Source organism: Pimephales promelas, chromosome 12 (assembly GCF_988280905.1).
Source record: "Pimephales promelas chromosome 12, fPimPro1.hap1.1, whole genome shotgun sequence".
Lineage (NCBI taxonomy): Eukaryota > Metazoa > Chordata > Actinopteri > Cypriniformes > Leuciscidae > Pimephales > Pimephales promelas.
Window position 1 is genome coordinate 20,317,979 of NC_142780.1, and position 21,056 is coordinate 20,339,034.

Consider the following 21,056-nt stretch of genomic DNA (forward strand, 5'->3'; position numbering starts at 1 on the left):
GAAAATTACAACAGAAAATTAATAAATCCAAAACTTACTTAAGCTAGACAATGACTTTCTTCTAGAGCTGGTGTACAGCTGCATTAATTTTCTATTATCACTGTAAAGCTAAGATCTGTATTGTTAAAAGTGCTATATAAATGTGACTTGACTTGAGACATGCAACAGCTTGCATGCAGTTGCCATTGATTAGAAACATTTTAAAAGCACTCTTTCAAGTCATGTTTTCTACAGAATGTATCATGGCAAAATGTATTCTTATTCTTAATTTTTATGTGATATAATCTTAATTTTATAGTGTAGAAAAAGTAAATTACAAAAAAAAAAAAGTTTACAAAAAACAAACAAAAAAGTGATGAGGCGAGAACTGCCTCACAGTTAAATGTTTACATCCTAATCTGAACAAAATACTGTGGAGGCACAAAGGTCAACTTTATAGTGTTTTATTAAATATTCTAGTGTTAAATATTCTTTGTGTGCATTTTTAGTAATTGTTGGTTTGGTGTATTTGAGGGTTCATTGTTACAATTACACAAGAAAAGTTCAGTGACAGTTTTATTTGTGCATGGTAAATCAAATAATACTGATACTGACATAATGACATACATACTGGTAAATATGGAAAATGGAACTACATGGTTGCATAACAATTTATATTGGTGATATTAGGTGACATGTATTTGGGTATATGTGTACAGGTAGCAGGAGTTTAGATTAGATTACATAGCAATTTAACATTGCATATTCAATTTCACATAGTTACAGATAGTGAATAGGCTACTACAAATGATGGCCGTGAAAGAGACTGTGAACGCACTGAATAGGATATGTTTAGTTAGTTAAGCGCACCAGAATGAAATGTAATATTCAGAAGTAAACAGCGAAGCTGACTTACAGATTCAGTTAACATCCACAAATAAATGATGATTCAGGGAGCAGGCTATACACAGTGAACTATGAAAAACGCTACGCTTGAGCAAACAGTTTGTGAATAGGCTACTACAAATGATGGCCATGAATAAAATATAATATACAGAAGTAAACAGTGTAGCTGACTTAATGTTTAGCTAACAGAGTATTTATGTCAGATTGTTTATTTTTAAACCACAACCTTCTAAGTGCTTTACCGATATATTTACCGGTATATTTATATATCTTTTGCATTTCTAATCCAAACAACGTCAAACTTGGCACTATTACTCATGCCCTTAAGTTTGAAATCCATCGGACTAACGGTTCGAGAGATATGCGCGTAACAGACACACAGACAGACAGGCATTCCTGTAATTTATAGATAGATGAAATCAAAATGAAGAGAAACAGCATTTTCTACCCATTTGCTTATAGAAGTATGCTTATTTATTTGTGATATTCTACTAAATAAAGGTTAATCAATAATTGATAATCAGTGAATTATAATGACAAATAAACTGTAAATTAAAGAAAAAATATTCTTTTCAAAGACTTTCAATTATCCAAAGCTTACAAAAGAGATTCGAGTTAAATTCCCACTGAATACACCATGGCTCTGTCTAGAGTCAAGAGAAAGGTTGTCTAAGGCGATTTATTTGTAGATTCATTATCAGTAGGTTCAAAGCACAACATCGTGTTACAGCAGGTTGTGGGGGGAGTGACACTGACAGCATGGCACTGGATGCTGGACTTTGATTTTCTTCTGTAGATTATTTAACTGTGCACATACACACACACACATACATGTATATATATAAAGCCTCAGACTGTCTGGACTCACAGAGGGTTACTGGACTAAGCAATACCTGGGGGACTCAAAGGTAATTTAAGATTAACAACCTATCATAAATTACTAAAAGTGTCTGTAAAATACACTGTGCAAAAAAATATGAAATGTTTTAAACATAACATTTATTTCTTTACTACTTTTTAGCAAAAAGCTGTGAAGATGAAACTGTGTCTGATTCTTGCCTTTGTGGCATTCACAGGTAAATCATGTTGTTGTTCTTTTGTGACCAAGAAGCTGAAGCGCTTTACCTATTATCAACACATTATGTAATATTAGATAAAGCCTATGTCAAGAATCCAAGACTTCCATTTAATGAAAAAGAATGGTCTTTGGTTACACTTTATTTCGATAGTCACTTTAGACATTCTACTAACTAACATTAGAGTATTAGTAGACTGTCAGCTGAATATCTGCTAACACTTTATTTTCTTGATCCCCCAACAGACATTCGACTGACTGACTATAAGTAACTTAGCAACTACAAGTAAACTTGTTCTCCTAACCTAAAGCCTAACACCTAACCCTAATCTAACAGTCTACTGACAGTCTACTACAGCCTAATACTCTAATGACAGTTAGTTGACATATAGTTGAAAAGTTATAGTCAGTCGGTCGAATGTCTCTTGGGGGATCAAGAAAATAAAGTGTTAGCAGATATTCAGCTGACAGTCTACTAATACTCTAATGATAGTTAGTTGACATGTAGCGGCAAAGTTACTTATAGTTAGTTGAATGTCTAAAGTGGACTATCAAAATAAAGTGTTACCTAGTCTTTAACTTCAAGTTAAAATACCATACCAAAATAATGGGGGAAACGATGAAACAGAAATTAATTAAACAGACAAATACAGACATGAACAAATACATAGACTGCAATATTTAGCTGTTTGAGTAGATTGAAAACTGTCTGGTGGTTTTGTAATTAATTGCATTTTTTTCCAGGTTGCCAAGCCAACCTGTTTTATGCTGATGAGCCCAAGCCACAGCTGGAGCAGCTGACTGATGCATTCTGGAGCTATGTTTCCCAGGCCACACGCACCGCAGAGGACACCCTGAAAATGATCAGAGAATCTCAACTGGGACAGGAAGTCAAGTAAGTAATGTCCATAAGTCTCAGTTTATATTTGCAATACTCAAATCTTGAACTGCATTAACATAAATGTACATTTCAACTTTTCTCATCTCAGTACTAGACTGACTCAGAGTGCCGATGTGGCCAGCGAATATGCCGTCACCCTCAAGAAACAGGTGGATCCTCTGGCTGAAGAGCTGATGACCAGAATCACCAAAGAGACTGAAGTGTTGAGAAAGCGTTTGAGCCAGGACCTGACCACTGTGAGAGACCAGCTGGAGCCCTATGCCGACAACCTCAAGAGCCAGATCCAGCAGAGAGTGGAGGAGCTCAGGACCGCCATGACTCCATATGCCGAATCCCTGGATTCTGAGACCCTGAAGGCCACTCTGCTCCAGAAGAGTGAGGAGCTGAGAGGAAACCTGGAGCAGAGCGTGAAGGAGCTGCAGGCTCAGCTGGAGCCCTACACTGCTGAAATCAAGGAGAAGGTTGACCAGCGTCTGCAGGAGTTCCAGAAGACCGTGACCCCTCTGGCTGAGGATCTTCAGGCCCAGATTAGAGAGAGAGCCCAGATGGTCCAGCAGAGTCTCACACCCTACGCTGAAGACCTGAAGGAAAAGCTGGACCCCTACGCACAGGACCTGAAGGACCAGCTCACCTCCCTGTACGAGTCCTTCATCAAGAGAAATTAGATGCTTCAAAGACTTCTTTCTTTGTCACTAACAGAACTGTTTTTCCTTCCATGAGAATTGTGACACCAAAATCCCACATATCTCCCATAACCATGACCTAAATCATACTATTAGGCATCAACAAGATGTCTTCAGTTGATAGGCCAGACACTAATATATAGGATAAGTGATTTTTTAGCTAATATCCTGTTGTTTACATCTTAACTATTCATCAATATAGATGCAGAAATGTTGCTCTCTTTCAGTAAAAATGCTGTGTATTTATTTCAGTTTAGCAACTCTTTATTACCTCTGACAGAAAATGTGTTGCTTCTTGCAAATTTAGAAATGCCAAGTGTATCATTTGTCTTATTTATCAACAATAAAACACCTGCCATTATCAACAATGTTTTTGAATATTATGTCCAGTAACGTAGATCAGCATAGCTGAATTGTCATTCATAATATATATATATATATATATATATATATATATATATATATATAAAATATATATATATATATATATATATATTTCATCTAATTAATCAGAAAATGCTCAAGGCTAATATGACATATTTTTTAATAAAAAACTCCAGAAAAACAGGAGTTATAAATGGCCGTGTTATCTAGCCGTTTGAAGTGTGGCATTTGACACAATATGATACTCGGACAGATTAATACAAAATTTCCAAAATTCTGTACACTGTAAAAAAATATTTTCAAGATTTGTTATCACAACAATTTTTCTTTTGTCAAATCAACTTAAATGATTTATTTAGTTCAGATAACATATTATTTTGAGTTTTTGATGATTAAATCAATCTCTTTCATTGTATTAACTCACTTTTTCCGTTTGAATCAACTTAAAATTTTAAGGCAACAAGCTTACTTATTAAGTTAAACCAACAATATATATATATATATATATATATATATATTTTTTTTTTTACAGTGGAGTGATTATTTAAATAAAGCTTCTCTCTCTCTCTCTCTCTCTCTCTCTCTCTCTCTCTCTCTCTCTCTCTCTCTCTCTCTCTCTCTCTCTCTCTATATATATATATATACACACATGTATGGACATGCAGAAATGAGAAATGTCATAAAGATAGATAAAGTTGAGAACTTTCCAAATGGACCTTTTCCAGTATCTTCTAGCTGTAATAATGATAGATCATACATTATGTTAATGTCTGTACTCCATTATCAGTGCTGACGGAGTTAGCAACTCTTTGTCCTGTTCCTTTCAAATGACATCCAGATCTGCACATCTTGTCACACAGAGTGTGTAGTCACAACATATAGATGAAAACATCCACTGGGGATTAAAACACATCCACATTACTATTTAAATACAGATATGACACAGTCACCACCACACTTGCTATTCACACTGGACAGTGTAAATTAAATCATACTGACAAAGGTAAGAAGATACATTTACTATACCAGTTTAAAAACTGTTTTATATAAAATGTTCTATATTATATTGAATTGTTTAAATGAAAAATGTGTTGTTATTTTACAGACTAAGCCCGGAAAAATATGAAGTCTCTTGTGATTCTTGCATTGGCTGTTTTTACAGGTTAGATTTATAACCATTGATATAAAGTACGGAAGAAAGAAGAAGAAAAAAAAGGTTCTAAATTCCAAACAGGATATTAAATCATGTTCTACCAGACAAAAGTTTGGATACATTATACATTTGTTTAAAACACTTTTGATCTAGGCTTGTGAATAGAAGCTTGACTATAGTTTTGAAGGAACATCCTACTTCTACACTGTTCGAAGAAGCTATTATAAGAAAACACATGTTAAAAATATGCTATTCCAGTAAGGCTTTCTCACCTCTCTCTGTGCACAAATTGTAATTTTCTGTTTGCCTCAAAAATGACGTTTAAACCATCTGATATTTTCAATTCCCACAGCATGTTGCAAAACCAACATATCTAATGAAGACAAGCCAAATCCACATCTGGAACACTTAATAAATGCATTCTGGAACTATATTGCCCAAACAGTGCATACTACTAATGAAACTCCACAAATGATAAGGGCGACCCAGCTGGGACAAGAAGTCAAGTAAGTCATATTTATCAGCATTATAATTATAAATATTTTCTGTTACCAAACATAAATTACACCTTTCCCCCTCCACATCCCCACACTAGACTAACACAGACTCCTCCATCTGAAGATATGATGACCAAAATCACAGAGGAGACTGAAGTGCTGAGGGAGCGTTTGGGCCAGGACCTGAACACCCTGAGAGACAAACTGGAGCCCTATGCCGACAACCTCAAGAGCCAGATCCAGCAGAGAGTGGAGGAGCTCAGGACCGCCATGACTCCATATGCAGAATCCCTGGATTCTGAGACCCTGAAGGCCACTCTGCTCCAGAAGAGTGAGGAGCTGAAAGGAAACCTGGAGCAGAGCGTGAAGGAGCTGCAGGCTCAGCTGGAGCCCTACACTGCAGAAATCAAGGAGAATGTTGACCAAAATCTGCAGGAAATGAAAAAATCTTTTGCTGTAACAACCGAAGACCTCCAGTCCCAGATTTAATCTGCAAAGTTTTTTTTTTTTTTGAGTTTTCATATTTTTGAAATATATTTCATATTATATTATTTCTAGCATTTGTCCTTCCTTGTTATTGCAAAAATAAAACATCTCCCATATTTTATTATTTGTTACTGATGTAAAAGATAAGTAGAAATGTGAAAATTTTCTACAATTGTTTCATTTGAGGCTTACCTTTCACTTCAGGCTTGATTTTAAAAAATGCAGATGCACTCTTAGCACATCATAAATGTTTTACTTCTTGCAGGAAGTGATACGATCTTTTTTAATGTAAATGATTATATATATATATATATATATATATATATATATATATATATATATATACATACATACAGTATGATATAGATAGATAAAGAGTTAACTAACCCATACAGCGTCTCTAGTGGTTGTTCTACCTGGTGAGAAATGCATTATTCCACGCATCTCTCATTTAGGCCTACTTCGCATCAACTTTGGTGAAAATTAATTATATGATAAAGTGACAAAATATTTTCCTGTAGTTTAACCAGCCAAATATTTGTATTGAACAATTAAACTGCTTTCTGTTCTTTTATCCCTGGAGTTCATGACAGTTCCATGGGATACAGACTTAGTTTATGTGGAGTTTCCTTCTAAACACATTATAGTCCAGTCATTTTAAGCCAAATTGCAACAGAAGCAAACTCAACTGATTTTGTATCCTCAATATGTCCTGAGTAAGGAAAAAAAAAAAAGCTAAGAAGAATCCCATTGGGGGAAAGTTTAGAAAAAGACCCAAATATATCCCATTCATTTGCCTTATTCTTTCTCCATGAAAAGGGTAAAAATTTTAACCTTTAGATATCATCATGAAAATCACTGAGTTGATGACTTACATCAAGACAAACAAAAAATGTATTACAAGTTTATTTTGCAATTGTTTGTTAACATGGACAAACGGTGCATAATATAATTACGTATTAGCTATATTTGCATAATTACCCAAACAGATCTAAACATTGGGTATAGCTTGTTTGAATCTTGTTGACATCTAATAGTAAAAGATTTAACGTTAAAGTCTGAACCCATTTAGGCTACCCATGAATGTTAATCCAGGCAGAAGTATTGATAAATTATTAATATTACTACATTTTTTTGTTTGTCTTGATGTAAGTAATCAACTCAGTGATTTTCATGATGATATCTAAAGGTTAAAATGTGTATCCTTTTCACGTGAGAAAAATAACGAATAGGCGTATGAATGGGATATATTTGGGTCTTTTTCGAAACTTTCCCCTAATGGGATTCTTCGGGGCTTTTGTTTTTCCTTACTCAGGACATATCGAAGATACAAAATGGAGTTTGCTTCTGTTGCAATTTGTTCAACATTTTTTCATAAAATGACTGGACTATAAAGCGCAAATTATTATCATTGTTAATAAAGTTAACACCTTGATTTAAAGCTAAATGTCAAGAGTACAAATACTTAATACCAGCAGTGTGATGCGTCAGATCTTATCATAGTGTGCAGAACATTATCATTTATTGTTTTAAAGGTCGAATGTTCAAATTTGGGGCTCAGTCTGGTTTTAGTACCTAATATGGACCTTAAACAATTGGATTTTTTTCTGGATAACTCAGTTTAGGCTTTAAAATTTAACTAAATTAAAATTTCCATTATGTATACTTTTCTTGTTTGATTTAGGAAGTAGGAGAATTCTAGTTAAACTTCCCTTTAATGAGATCTGTGCAATGTTAAGTGCTAGGCCATAGAAATATTTTATGTATTTTTATTTGGCACAATTAAAACTTCATCAAACAACATTTCACTGCTTTTAAAGACAAAGGTCCACTGTTACCATTATCTGAGCTGAATCTGAAAGTCTGAATGGTTGAAGGTACAGTCAGGGCATTATGATGTGGAGTAGTGACAGCAATGCACTACCCACTGGACTTTGGGTTTCCACTATGACAATCACCTCCCTATGCTCTATAAATACAGATGAGAAATTGCAACCTTCACACGTTCAGACAGGACAGCGTCAATCAAAACACACAGACCCAGGTAAGAACTTTCACACTTTTTAGTAAATTCGAAATAGAGCACTATTTACATTTATTTGAAAGACAGAGACATTCATTAGAAGTATTTCTTGCTTATAGACTAAAACTGAACACCATGAAGGTTCTTGTGGTTCTTGCACTTGCTGTATTTACAGGTGAGAAATTCAGAGAAAATAACTATGAAAATGTTTTAAGGCTTGAACAATTTACAGAATCTATTAACAATACCATGTGATCAAACTGAAATGTTCCATCAACAGGTTGCCAGGCCAACCTATTCTCTGCTGATGAGCCCAAGCCACAGCTGGAGCAGCTGACCGATGCATTCTGGAGCTATGTGTCAAAGGCAACACAAACCGCAGAGGAAACCGTCAAGATGATCAGGTCTTCCCAACTGGGACAGGACGTCAAGTAAGTCAAGAATATTTACCTGCAGAACACTGCTATGTAGATTATTTCTTATGCCCTGATAAGAAACTCAAATGTCCTTCTCCATTTAACAGTGCTAGACTGACCCAGAGTGCCGATGTGGCCAGCGAATATGCCGTCACCCTCAAGAAACAGGTGGATCCTCTGGCTGAAGAGCTGATGACCAGAATCACCAAAGAGACTGAAGTGTTGAGGGAGCGTTTGGGCCAGGACCTGATCACTGTGAGAGACCAGCTGGAGCCCTATGCCGACAACCTCAAGAGCCAGATCCAGCAGAGAGTGGAGGAGCTCAGGACCGCCATGACTCCATATGCCGAATCCCTGGATTCTGAGACCCTGAAGGCCACTCTGCTCCAGAAGAGTGAGGAGCTGAGAGGAAACCTGGAGCAGAGCGTGAAGGAGCTGCAGGCTCAGCTGGAGCCCTACACTGCTGAAATCAAGGAGAAGGTTGACCAGCGTCTGCAGGAGTTCCAGAAGACCGTGACCCCTCTGGCTGAGGATCTTCAGGCCCAGATTAGAGAGAGAGCCCAGATGGTCCAGCAGAGTCTCACACCCTACGCTGAAGACCTGAAGGAAAAGCTGGACCCCTACGCACAGGACCTGAAGGACCAGCTCACCTCCCTGTACGAGTCCTTCATCAAGAGAAACTAGATGCTTCAAAGACTTCTTTCTTTGTCACTAACAGAACTGTTTTTCCTTCCATGAGAATTGTGACTCCAAAATCTCACATCTCTCCCACAACCATGACCTAAATCATACTATTAGGCATCAACTAGATCTCTTCAGTTGATAGGCCAAACACTCATAAAGTTATTTATGAGTGTTTGGCCTAATAAAATGCTGCTGTTTGCATCTTAACCATTCATCTAGATGCAGAAATGTTGCTCTCTTTCAGTAAAAACTGCTGTGTATTTATTTCAGTTTAGTAAATCTTTATTACCTCTGACAGAAAATGTGTTGCTTCTGGCAAGTTTATAAATGCTAATTGAATAATTTGTCTTATTTATCAACAATAAAACACATGCCATTTTTAAACAATGTTTCTGAATATTATGTCCAGTAACGTAGATCAGCATAGCTGAATTATCATTCAAAAAAGACAAGTTTCTATAGCCCTCAGAAAATGCTCAAGGCCAATAGGGCATTTTTTTTAATAAAATCACCAGACAAAACAGGATTTATAAATGGCCTTGTTATCTACACATAAGAAGTGGGGTATTTTACACTATATACAGACAGATTAATACAATAGTTCTAAAAGTCTGTAAGAGTGACGAAAGATTATTTAAATAAAGCAACTCTACATATGTGGATATGCAACGCATTCTCACCCCAAGGCGTCACCTTTGACCATGCTTCAATATTTGACGTTTTAGGCGCCCTTTAGCGTCACTTACATGACGCGATCCTACGGCGTCATCTAACTGACGCTAAAGGAAAGCGTCTGTTAGAGGACGCGGTTAGGTTTAGGTGTGGGGTGGGGGTAGGGTACACGCGATCCTAGGGCGTCATCTTACTGACGCTAAAGGGCGCCTAAAGCGTCAGATATTGAAGCATGTCCAAATGCTTCCCTCAGTTAAGTGACGCCTTGGGTGTGAGAATGGGCTGGCAGAAATGATTAAGGTCATCTCAACTGATTTCTTGAAACACATAATATTAAATAAGGTTGGGAACTTCCCAAAAAGAGTTTAATAATTCCCTGCTTACACCGTTGATAATACCAGACTATGTGTTGTGGACCTTAGTGGTCATCTTGCACTGAATAAGAGTGCAAAATTATTCTAATAAAATACATTCCCCCAGTTTCACAGACATGGCTGAAGTCTCAGACTAAAATAAAGCAAAAAGCCCATGAAGCTGTGTTTTACAGTGAATTTGGAACAGCTAAAGGGCCTGGTTACTCCATAAATATATTAATCTTAAAGGGGTGGTTGATTGCGATTTCACCTTTTTCATTTTAAATAGTGTGTAATGTTGCTATTGGTGCATAAATAGTATCTGCAAAGTAAGCAGAGATATCGTCTTTTAAAAATCAGGAAGTTTAATGCCTACGACCTGAATGGGACTACATGCCCGTACGAAACAAAAATATATTGCAGCATATTGGAAAATACCATGTGATATATTACGCAATATATTCACATATATAGGATTAAATATTTATATTGTCCAATACATTGCAATATATGCATAGTCCATATGTGTATATTCTGTATATTGATACATATTGCAATCAAGACCAAAAAGGGCACTATATTTTTTATATGAAGGCTAGTTTGTCTTTTTAAAGTTTATCTTTATATACTGCAATATTTGTGCTATATATACATACATACATACATACATGCATACATAGGCTATATGTGATTTTATATGTTACTTTCCAAATAAACAACTATGTGGACATGCATAGCATAGCTATAGCTTAACTAAAATATCTTTAATAATTTACAAATAATTACTCCAACTGCATTATACAAATAAGTTTTATTGAAACATATGCTTTTCCACAGTTTACAAAGGTCCTTGAAAGTTTGTATGTTATTTATTTATTCCTTATTATTTGTGCATTTTGTTTATAGATATTTTATTTATATTTCATAACAGCATGCTGAAAGTTTGAAATAGACATTGGTCATTGAAATTCATTTAATTTGTATTGAATAATTAATGATTAATTTGTTTCATATCTTTATCATTAATCTGCATTTATACATAAAACATATTAACTATTGGGAAGCTAAGCATAAGAATCAATATGAAACAATGCCAGTAAATTAATTTTGTGATGTTAGATCTTATCAGGATGTGCAGATCTTTCCTTTATTACTATTGTTGTTTTATTAGGTAAAATATTAAACTTGGGGCACTGTCTTTAGTACCTAAAATTGACTATAAATAATTGGATTTAATATCCTTAAACCAGATATTTTCTGGATATCTCTGTTTAGGGTTTAAGACTTTAATTATATAAAAGCTGCAGTCTGCAGTTTTTCCTCTTTGACGCCATATCTGTTCGAATTCTGCATTTGCAGTCATTTGCGGAATCATCAATTTTTCTTGAGTTGTACTTCAACACCTTCGACACGGCACATTGAGAATGAACACAATGTTTGAGGAGACTGTGAGGCTGTCAGTCACAGTGCCGGTGTGGATACTGTCATTCAGAATCACCGATTATTCTTTTTGGAAGAATGACCAACAAAAGAATTTTGACCAGAAAATGTCATCTGAACTAGAAGAAACTGGTTCTGGTTCTGACATTGCAGTAAATGTCATACTACATAATGTCATACTCTGTGTAATGTTAAGTGCTAAGCCCAAAAAAATATTTTATGTGTTTTCCTTTTAGCCCAATTAAAACATCAAAAAATGTATTACTGCTTAGACAAAGGTCCACTGTTACCATTATCTGTGCCGAATCTGAAAGTCTGTATGGTTGAAGGTACAGTCAGGGCATTATGATGTGGAGTAGTGACAATGCACTACCCACTGGACTTTGGGTTTCCACTATGACAATCACCTCCCTATGTTATATAAATACAGATGTGAAACCACAACCTTCACACTTGTTCTTCAGACAGGACAGCGTCAATCAAAACACACAGATACAGGTAAGAACTTTCACACTTTTTAGTGAATTTGAAATAGAGCACTACAAGTATGTAAAAGAGAGACATTCATTAAAACTGTTTTTTACTTATAGACTAAAACTGAACACCATGAAGGTTCTTGTGGTTCTTGCACTTGCTGTATTTACAGGTGAGAAATTCAGAGAAAATAACTATGAAAATGTTTTAAGGCTTGAACAATTTACAGAATCTATTAACAATACCATGTGATCAAACTGAAATGTTCCATCAACAGGTTGCCAGGCCAACCTATTCTCTGCTGATGAGCCCAAGCCACAGCTGGAGCAGCTGACCGATGCATTCTGGAGCTATGTGTCAAAGGCAACACAAACCGCAGAAGAAACCGTCAAGATGATCAGGTCTTCCCAACTGGGACAGGACGTCAAGTAAGTCAAGAATATTTACCTGCAGGACACTGTTATTTAGACTATTTCTTATGCCCCGATAAGAAACTCAAATGTCCTTCTCCATTTAACAGTGCTAGACTGACCCAGAGTGCCGATGTGGCCAGCGAATATGCCGTCACCCTCAAGAAACAGATGGATCCTCTGGCTGAAGAGCTGATGACCAGAATCACCAAAGAGACTGAAGTGTTGAGGGAGCGTTTGGGCCAGGACCTGATCACTGTGAGAGACCAGCTGGAGCCCTATGCCGACAACCTCAAGAGCCAGATCCAGCAGAGAGTGGAGGAGCTCAGGACCGCCATGACTCCATATGCAGAATCCCTGGATTCTGAGACCCTGAAGGCCACTCTGCTCCAGAAGAGTGAGGAGCTGAGAGGAAACCTGGAGCAGAGCGTGAAGGAGCTGCAGGCTCAGCTGGAGCCCTACACTGCTGAAATCAAGGAGAAGGTTGACCAGCGTCTGCAGGAGTTCCAGAAGACCGTGACCCCTCTGGCTGAGGATCTTCAGGCCCAGATTAGAGAGAGAGCCCAGATGGTCCAGCAGAGTCTCACACCCTACGCTGAAGACCTGAAGGAAAAGCTGGACCCCTACGCACAGGACCTGAAGGACCAGCTCACCTCCCTGTACGAGTCCTTCATTAAGAGAAATTAGATGTTTCAAAGACTTCTTTGTTCTTAACAGAACCACAGAATTACTCTATTTGACATATTTGATCTGTTTTTCTCCATTTATTCAACCTACCATGCCTTACACTAAAGCCAAAAAAAGTTTGATACAGTCTAAATTACATTTTGCAAAATCAGATGTCATTCACATTTGCAAATTCTCTCTTTTTTTGTTTAACAGTGAATATTTATTTAGAATAAATACTAAACTTATTATTTCTGAGAAAAATTTGTGTGATGTTTCTGTTTCTTGTAAGTTTACAAATGCTCCATTTCCATTTTATTTCTGTGCTTAAATACAATCAAACACAATTTCAGATATTTTTACTGTATAACTTTGAAATCATGGACCCATGAAGTTGACATAGTACAGTTAGAAGAGCCATTGCATTGTTGGCTCAATTGGGGGATCTATATCTCAGGTGTGTTTGAGGGGGCGTTAAAGTTGCTCTGGGGCTTTATACCCATTGTGCTTGACTGCCACCCTGCACAAGATTAGACATTTTTACTGTTGCATTTTGAAGTTATGCACCAATGAAGTTGACAGAGAATGCAGTTAAAGTTGCATTTTTGATTTCAATTGCATTTTCTGCCCATTTTGCGGCTCTGTTTCATGGCCGACTCAGAGGGTGCGTTAAAATGGACATGAGCACATTAGAGCTACTCCTCTAACGAAATGCAAATTTTGAGAAATTATTACTGTGGAATTTTTTTTTTATGAAACTTTGCACTTTACACAATGCACAATAAGCCACCCATTGCATTTTCTGTCCACTGTTTCATGGCCGCCTCAGAGGGTGCCTTAAATTGGACATTGCCTCTTTATAGGAGAGGTACTACAATGAAATACACATTTTGAGCAGTTTTTACTGTATAATATTTTTTTAATGAAATTTTGAATTTTGCATTTTATAGTGCACAGTAAGCTGCCTAATGCATGTTCTGCCCATTTGGCAGCGCTGTTTCTCGGCCAACTCAGAAGGTGCGTTAAATTTGACATTGTCCCATTACAGTAGAGCCACTACTCTAATGACATCCAAATTTTGACCAGTTTTTAGAGTTTGTTTTTATGAATTTCTCGATTTTGCTTTTTTGACAGTGCACAATTAGCTGCCTAATACATTTTCTGCCCATTTTGTGGCGCTGTTTTTTAGGCTGCCTAAGAGGGTGTGTTAAATTGGACATTTATAGGACCTATTATAGGACAGCTGTTCCTCTACATTCATTTGTATAATGCTTTTCACAATACATTAAAAGCATCGACAATCCATCTGGACAGGCTTTGTTTCGAGGCGGTGAGACCCTTGGTGCGCCCACCAAACGAAACGAAAAGCTGCTCCGAGTGCCTGAGAGGAGCAAAGCGCGCAGTGTAAACCCTCAGCGCCCTGACTGGGCAAAGAAAATTAACATTGCTCTCGCTATCAGATGATGGCAGAGAAATGACCCGTGCAATGAAAGGAGTCCCAATCACTTTAGGGACGTCTAGGTTTGAGGATGAATTTCGAGTCTTTTGTGGTGCGGCAGTGGCTCAGTGGTTCATGTGGGTTGTCTACAAACCCGAAAGGTTGGTGGTCCAATCCTCGATTCAACCGGACCAAGTGTCGAGGTGTCCATGAGCAGAACACCTAACCCCAGCTGCTCCCGACGAGCTGGATGGCGCCTTGTATGGCTGACACCGCCGTTGGTGTATGAATGAATGTGTGAATGGGTGAATGTGAGGCAATATGTAAAATGCTTTGGTGGCCATTAGGTCTATGAAAGCGCTATCCATTTACCATTTACAAGCGTTCAGCCTAAGCGGGCTGAACCCAGCGTTGAACCCAGCATCCCCTGGAATGTCTTCAGGGGGATGCTGCTGCCCTCCTGGAAAGAGCGCGAGGGCTGTGTCGATAAACGAGCCGCCATGGCCACAGAGTTCAGTTCGATTCCTAGAAAGGAAATTGACTGACTGGGTAGTAATGGTCCAGTTGACCGTGAGACCCAAGCTTTCCATGTGACTGAGGAGCACAGTTATGCGAGATAGCAGTTCTGACTCTGACTGTGCCAAAATCAGCCATCAAGAGAGATAAAGCAGTGTCTTGGGCAAACGTGCACAAGGATTTTCCTGGTCGTAAGCAATTTGAACAGTCTTTTTATAAGCACTTTGTTCAAATGTCTCAGATCAAAGATAGGCCTGAGGGCACCGTCCTTCTTGGGCACGAGAAAATAACGGCTGTAAAAGCCTGACTCGCTGAGAGAAGGCCATACCAGTTCTATAGCCCCTTTGCACAGCATCCTTTTGCTTCATTTATTCCCAAGAAACTGTGCATTATTGCAAAAATGCAAATAAACATCAAGCCATAGATTTCCATATTTCCATAGACAGTATAAGAAGTGGACAGAGCGATCTCATTGGAACTGCATTGAGACAAGTGAAGCCCGTTTTTGGCGATTTTTTAGCACTTCCGTCCCTGACGCGCAGACTCAAACAGAGCTAGACGACGTAGATGTGACGGGAGCAACCCGTCTGTCTTCTAGTGCTGTGGCATAAGAAATCTGAATAATTCCCTTCCGAAACTTGCAGAGGCGGAGAGTTTGAGTAGGAGCTGTCCATGAGCGAGGAGCAGGAGAAACTTTTGCTAGGTATTCTGATTAATTATTTTGTCATTTTGCCTCCACGTTTCCCCGATTGCCCGCGAGCTTCTTCTCCTGTCCATACGGTAATCTCTCTACTGTGCGACAGAGAGTCCCTTGGTTATGACACAATGGTAGCCTACTTTCACTAAAACTGCTTCTACGGGGCCATAACATACGTTACAAGGTAGTAAGTGGAGCATTTTATACATTGTCGTGTTTCTTTTGAAATAAATAAAGGACAAATGGGGTCTTCAAACGCCTCAGATCGCTGTCAAAATGAATGGGAGTCAATGGGAATGTTAATGCAAGTGAAGTTCTGCTACAAGATGGCAGCTCCTGCGAGGCTTTAACTTCCGGTCGATGGATTACCCACTTGGCTATTTTTCTCGGTCTCATAATGGATAGCATTTCCTCCCAAGATGGCAGATCCCTCCCACAATGCACCACGGAGTTATACGCGTGATGTCACATTCCCATTAGTTACTGTTAGTCTAAACGCCAAGTAGGCTAACAGTTATAATGGAGACCTAGCTAGCAAAAATGGTTGTGTTTGTGCAGGATGTACGAATACATCAAAAATGGGGAGAGGCTCCACAAGTTCTCCAATGACAAACGACTGATTCGTGCCCGTAAGTGTTGGCACACCGAGGTAGATCTCGGGTATGCAAGCGCAACCCTACACGAGCATGTCCAAGCCCAGCCCGACACATTAACTGTAATTATGAGCCCGAACCCAATTTAACCTGACCATTTTCCATTTTTTAATACCTGGGTCATTATTATAACTGACGTTCTCAACTACTTTCTATGTCACTTTCTCCCGCCCACAACATTTGTTTTGTCCTGCTCCTGCCCGCAAAATATTTTTTTGTACCTCTAAATACTTTCAAGTTAGCCTACATGTCGCCACAATACACATCAGCATAATGCTCCTGATAAATTATTTGTTACTAAAGCATTAACACACAAACCACACATAATTAACACACACTCCAACATAAAAACTAGCAGGCTAAATTACAGTCATGCATGGTTTGGCATGACTGCGCAAAGTGCGCTCCCATAATAATTCCTAAAAAGCTGACATCAGTTCATCGCGATCTCACACATCTCTGTTATTATCAACAAATCTTTAATATCTACACTTTGTTGTACAGTAATTAGGATTTGCCAGCATACAGAATTAATCACTGAACAAAAAGTCAGTTTTACGCGGTGAGGGAAGTCTACAAATATAAACTCTGGCCTTTAAATCGTTTCTATTTTGTTTTAGTTGTTCTTGCTTTTCTGCAACAGATGAATTAAAATGTATTAGTTTTTATGTTTTATTCATAGATATTTCTAGTTAACACAGTCTCATCCCAAAAAGTCATATAACTGACGTCTTGGGACGTCTTTTGACCATACGTCAATATCCGCCTTTTTAGGGCCCCCTTAAACGTCGGTAGATGGCGATCCCGGGCCGTCATACAACTGACGCTTTACCTTTAACGTCAGTTAGGTGACGGGTTAGGTTTAGGGTTAGGTTTAGGTCTGGGGTAGAGTTAGGATCCCATAACCTCATCTACCGACGTTTAAGGGGGCCCTAAAAAGGCGAATATTGACGTATGGTCAAAAGACGTCCCAAAACGTCAGTTATATGACGTCTTGGGATGAGACCGGGTTGTTCTAGTTTGCGGGAGTCCAGCCAATCGTTTTATTCTCCCTCAAACCCGAACACACAGAGTGAGTGCCAGTTACTGTGCAGTTACTGTAAAAACATGCTACCTTTGAAAAAAAAAAACCAATAAATGATATTTTACATATTGAGCACTTTAAAACATATAGCATGTTTTGCGATTATTCGTTTTTTTTTTTCCACTGTTTTGCTGAGATGAGTAAATCAAAATTTCATTGTTCAAAGAGTCCCTGGTTTTATGGATGTTCAAACTAGTTTGTATACTGTCACACACAGTCTCTTCACATTTGTATAGGTAAATTATATGAGCATAATACATTCAACTTCCATCTAGTTTTTAACTTCTGAGTTTACAAGTAGGCTATTATGGCTTATTTAAGGCCAACTCATAATCATTGTTGTCTTAGTGAAACAGATTTAAGGTCTATCATTTAGCCAAAGGAAAATTAAACTTCACTCACAGATTATCCCTGAAATTCATCAGAGTCAACTTTTAGGAGTTAAAATGCTATTTAACTTACTCAAATAGCATTGACAAATGTTAACTTGACCTTCTAAATCAATTTGTTTGAACTCTCTTGTACCTTAAAAAAAAGCAAGTTTCCATAGTCTGCATTTTTAAATGATAGGAAGATCATACATCCTTCAGCAGCAATAAATTGGTTCTAGGTCAAACAGCCCCCCTTATCTATAGGTGTTTAGCAGGATGTGCAACCTGGACAGAGTGTAATGCGTATAGTCCCTGATTCTGATAACAACTCCTCCTAAGAATCACTTGAGGTCAGTTTATATCTGATGGGTTCATTAAAATGAACTGAAAGGACTTACTGCAAACTTTTAAGACATAAGAGTAAGAAATATACTGTATCCACCTTCTTGAAATGAACGTATATAACTCAACAATTCAACCAGGATCAAAAACATATATCTTTTTAGTGATGTGTCAAATCTTATCAGGAAGCGAACAAAGTCTGGTATCATTTGTTACTGTTATTAGTTCAAAGGTTCAACATTAGCTTCAGTCTGGTTTTATGGATCAAGTAAATGGTGGTATTCAAAACATCTTTATGTGAAAATTAATTAAATTAGAATGATTGTCTGTGTTGAATTCCCTGTAATTGTAAAAGACAAAAAAACAAAAAAAAAAACAAAACAAAAAAAAAACAGCTATGATATGAGAAACATTTCCCAACTTATTGATAAGCCTCTTTTACTGATATTTTACGAAGTCTTTTGTGTTCATATACAACAATATTTATTTTGGCATTTAGTACAATTTACTGTCCAATTAGTCATCATAATCTACGTTTAATTCAGGAATCTTTGGTGATAATAGGTACAGTCAGGGCATTATGATGTGGAGTAGTGACAGCAATGCGCTACCCACTGGACTTTGGGTTTCCACTATGACAATCACCTCCCTATCCTATATAAATACAGATGTGAAACCACAACCTTCACACTTGTTCTTCAGACAGGACAGCGTCAATCAAAACACACAGATACAGGTAAGAACTTTCGCAATTTTTAGTTAATTCGAAATAGAGCACTATTTGCATGTATGTAAAAGAGAGATATTCATTAAAATTGTTTTTTTACTTATAGACTAAAACTGAACACCATGAAGGTTCTTGTGGTTCTTGCACTTGCTGTTTTTACAGGTGAGAAATTCAGAGAAAATAACTATATGAAAATGTATCGAGGCTTGAACAATTTACAGAATCTATTAACAATACCATGTGATCAAACTGAAATGTTCCATCAACAGGTTGCCAGGCCAACCTATTCTCTGCTGATGAGCCCAAGCCACAGCTGGAGCAGCTGACTGATGCATTCTGGAGCTATGTGTCAAAGGCAACACAAACCGCAGAGGAAACCGTCAAGATGATCAGGTCTTCCCAACTGGGACAGGACGTCAAGTAAGTCAAGAATATTTACCTGCAGAACACTGCTATGTAGATTATTTCTTATGCCCTGATATACTCCTAATATGTACTCCTAATGAGCTTAATTGTTTACAGATGGAGTTCTGTGGAGTGGTCATGTACGCATTTAAAAAGAGATGTTTTCGAACATTTTGTATACTCCTGACGAAGGTCGTGTGACCGAAACGTTGTGTGTGAATAAACTTGATTGAAAAGTGCAAGTAATGATAGTGTGCGGGAGTTCCTTATCTGCTTGAATGACTAGCTGGTCTTATTATCCGACGCACCTATCACCTGCAGGTGTGCGATGGAGTTTGGTCACTTATGCCCTGATAAGAAACTCAAATGTCCTTCTCCATTTAACAGTGCTAGACTGACCCAGAGTGCCGATGTGGCCAGCGAATATGCCGTCACCCTCAAGAAACAGATGGATCCTCTGGCTGAAGAGCTGATGACCAGAATCACCAAAGAGACTGAAGTGTTGAGGGAGCGTTTGGGCCAGGACCTGATCACTGTGAGAGACCAGCTGGAGCCCTATGCCGACAACCTCAAGAGCCAGATCCAGCAGAGAGTGGAGGAGCTCAGGACCGCCATGACTCCATATGCCGAATCCCTGGATTCTGAGACCCTGAAGGCCACTCTGCTCCAGAAGAGTGAGGAGCTGAGAGGAAACCTGGAGCAGAGCGTGAAGGAGCTGCAGGCTCAGCTGGAGCCCTACACTGCTGAAATCAAGGAGAAGGTTGACCAGCGTCTGCAGGAGTTCCAGAAGACCGTGACCCCTCTGGCTGAGGATCTTCAGGCCCAGATTAGAGAGAGAGCCCAGATGGTCCAGCAGAGTCTCACACCCTACGCTGAAGACCTGAAGGAAAAGCTGGACCCCTACGCACAGGACCTGAAGGACCAGCTCACCTCCCTGTATGAGTCCTTCATTAAGAGAAGTTAGATCCTACCAACAGACTTTTGCCGATTGCTGCTAATGTAATTAGATCTTAGATACAGTTAAATGTGAAAGTGTGTTCTTCACTTTCTGTAGTCGACATTAACAAACGCTGCTGACAGTATACATTGACCTGATGGAAGTATTCACAACCATGAAACAAAACACAAAGGTCCAATGAAAAACGTGTATCTACATTTGAACAATGATTTCTATGTTTGAAATTAATTTGTTTAAATGAATTAAAAATTTTGTTCAAGGATGATGTCTCAAATGTTTCTTTACTAGTTACAGGGTAACAGAGAGTGACAGATGTATGGCAAGTTTTGAACTTTAGGGGGGGGGGGGGGGGGGGTCACTGTGGCGCACACTATATGGTTGTATTTAAGGGGCTCTGCTTTTCACTTGTAACCAAATTTCACACACTTAAAGATCTTATCAGGCCAAACAACTTTCGCATTCTTATACAGTCTTATAGAGGATTCCTCAAGATATTGAGTATGCTAAATTCCAGCAGATTTTTGATATCTCAAAAGAGTTGGTCAGGGTGAGGCAACACATTAATGGTGGAAAAAAAATGTGAACAGGAAGTAATAATAATAATACATTTAATTTTTATCCCGCTTTTCTAAACACTCCAACAACTGCTTTACAGTTGTTGGT

The 21,056-nt window shown here is 38.1% G+C and overlaps 5 protein-coding genes across 5 annotated transcripts; all 5 read left to right on the forward strand.

The window, feature by feature from the left end:
- The first annotated feature begins 1,702 nt into the window (after window positions 1-1,702).
- LOC120484785 (uncharacterized) lies at window positions 1,703-3,912 on the forward strand. Its single transcript, XM_039680198.2, has 4 exons — window positions 1,703-1,793; window positions 1,907-1,961; window positions 2,705-2,855; window positions 2,950-3,912. Exons 2-4 carry the CDS (start codon window positions 1,922-1,924, stop codon window positions 3,524-3,526), a joined length of 768 nt encoding a protein of 255 aa, XP_039536132.2. The 5' UTR covers window positions 1,703-1,793; window positions 1,907-1,921; the 3' UTR covers window positions 3,527-3,912.
- A 703-nt stretch (window positions 3,913-4,615) lies between these two features.
- Window positions 4,616-6,324, forward strand: LOC120484664 (uncharacterized). Its single transcript, XM_039679981.2, has 4 exons — window positions 4,616-4,931; window positions 5,034-5,090; window positions 5,434-5,587; window positions 5,677-6,324. The coding sequence occupies exons 2-4, from the start codon at window positions 5,051-5,053 to the stop codon at window positions 6,065-6,067; spliced, it is 585 nt and encodes a 194-aa protein (XP_039535915.2). The 5' UTR covers window positions 4,616-4,931; window positions 5,034-5,050; the 3' UTR covers window positions 6,068-6,324.
- A 1,734-nt stretch (window positions 6,325-8,058) lies between these two features.
- Window positions 8,059-9,576, forward strand: LOC120484780 (uncharacterized). The gene is made up of 4 exons (XM_089117643.1): window positions 8,059-8,108; window positions 8,207-8,262; window positions 8,368-8,518; window positions 8,611-9,576. Exons 2-4 carry the CDS (start codon window positions 8,223-8,225, stop codon window positions 9,185-9,187), a joined length of 768 nt encoding a protein of 255 aa, XP_088973769.1. The 5' UTR covers window positions 8,059-8,108; window positions 8,207-8,222; the 3' UTR covers window positions 9,188-9,576.
- A 2,537-nt stretch (window positions 9,577-12,113) lies between these two features.
- On the forward strand, window positions 12,114-13,455 carry LOC120484779 (uncharacterized). The gene is made up of 4 exons (XM_089117644.1): window positions 12,114-12,150; window positions 12,243-12,298; window positions 12,404-12,554; window positions 12,647-13,455. Exons 2-4 carry the CDS (start codon window positions 12,259-12,261, stop codon window positions 13,221-13,223), a joined length of 768 nt encoding a protein of 255 aa, XP_088973770.1. The 5' UTR covers window positions 12,114-12,150; window positions 12,243-12,258; the 3' UTR covers window positions 13,224-13,455.
- Window positions 13,456-18,995: 5,540 nt separating this feature from the next.
- Window positions 18,996-20,655, forward strand: LOC120484784 (uncharacterized). Its single transcript, XM_039680197.2, has 4 exons — window positions 18,996-19,039; window positions 19,137-19,192; window positions 19,300-19,450; window positions 19,823-20,655. Exons 2-4 carry the CDS (start codon window positions 19,153-19,155, stop codon window positions 20,397-20,399), a joined length of 768 nt encoding a protein of 255 aa, XP_039536131.2. The 5' UTR covers window positions 18,996-19,039; window positions 19,137-19,152; the 3' UTR covers window positions 20,400-20,655.
- Window positions 20,656-21,056: the final 401 nt, after the last annotated feature.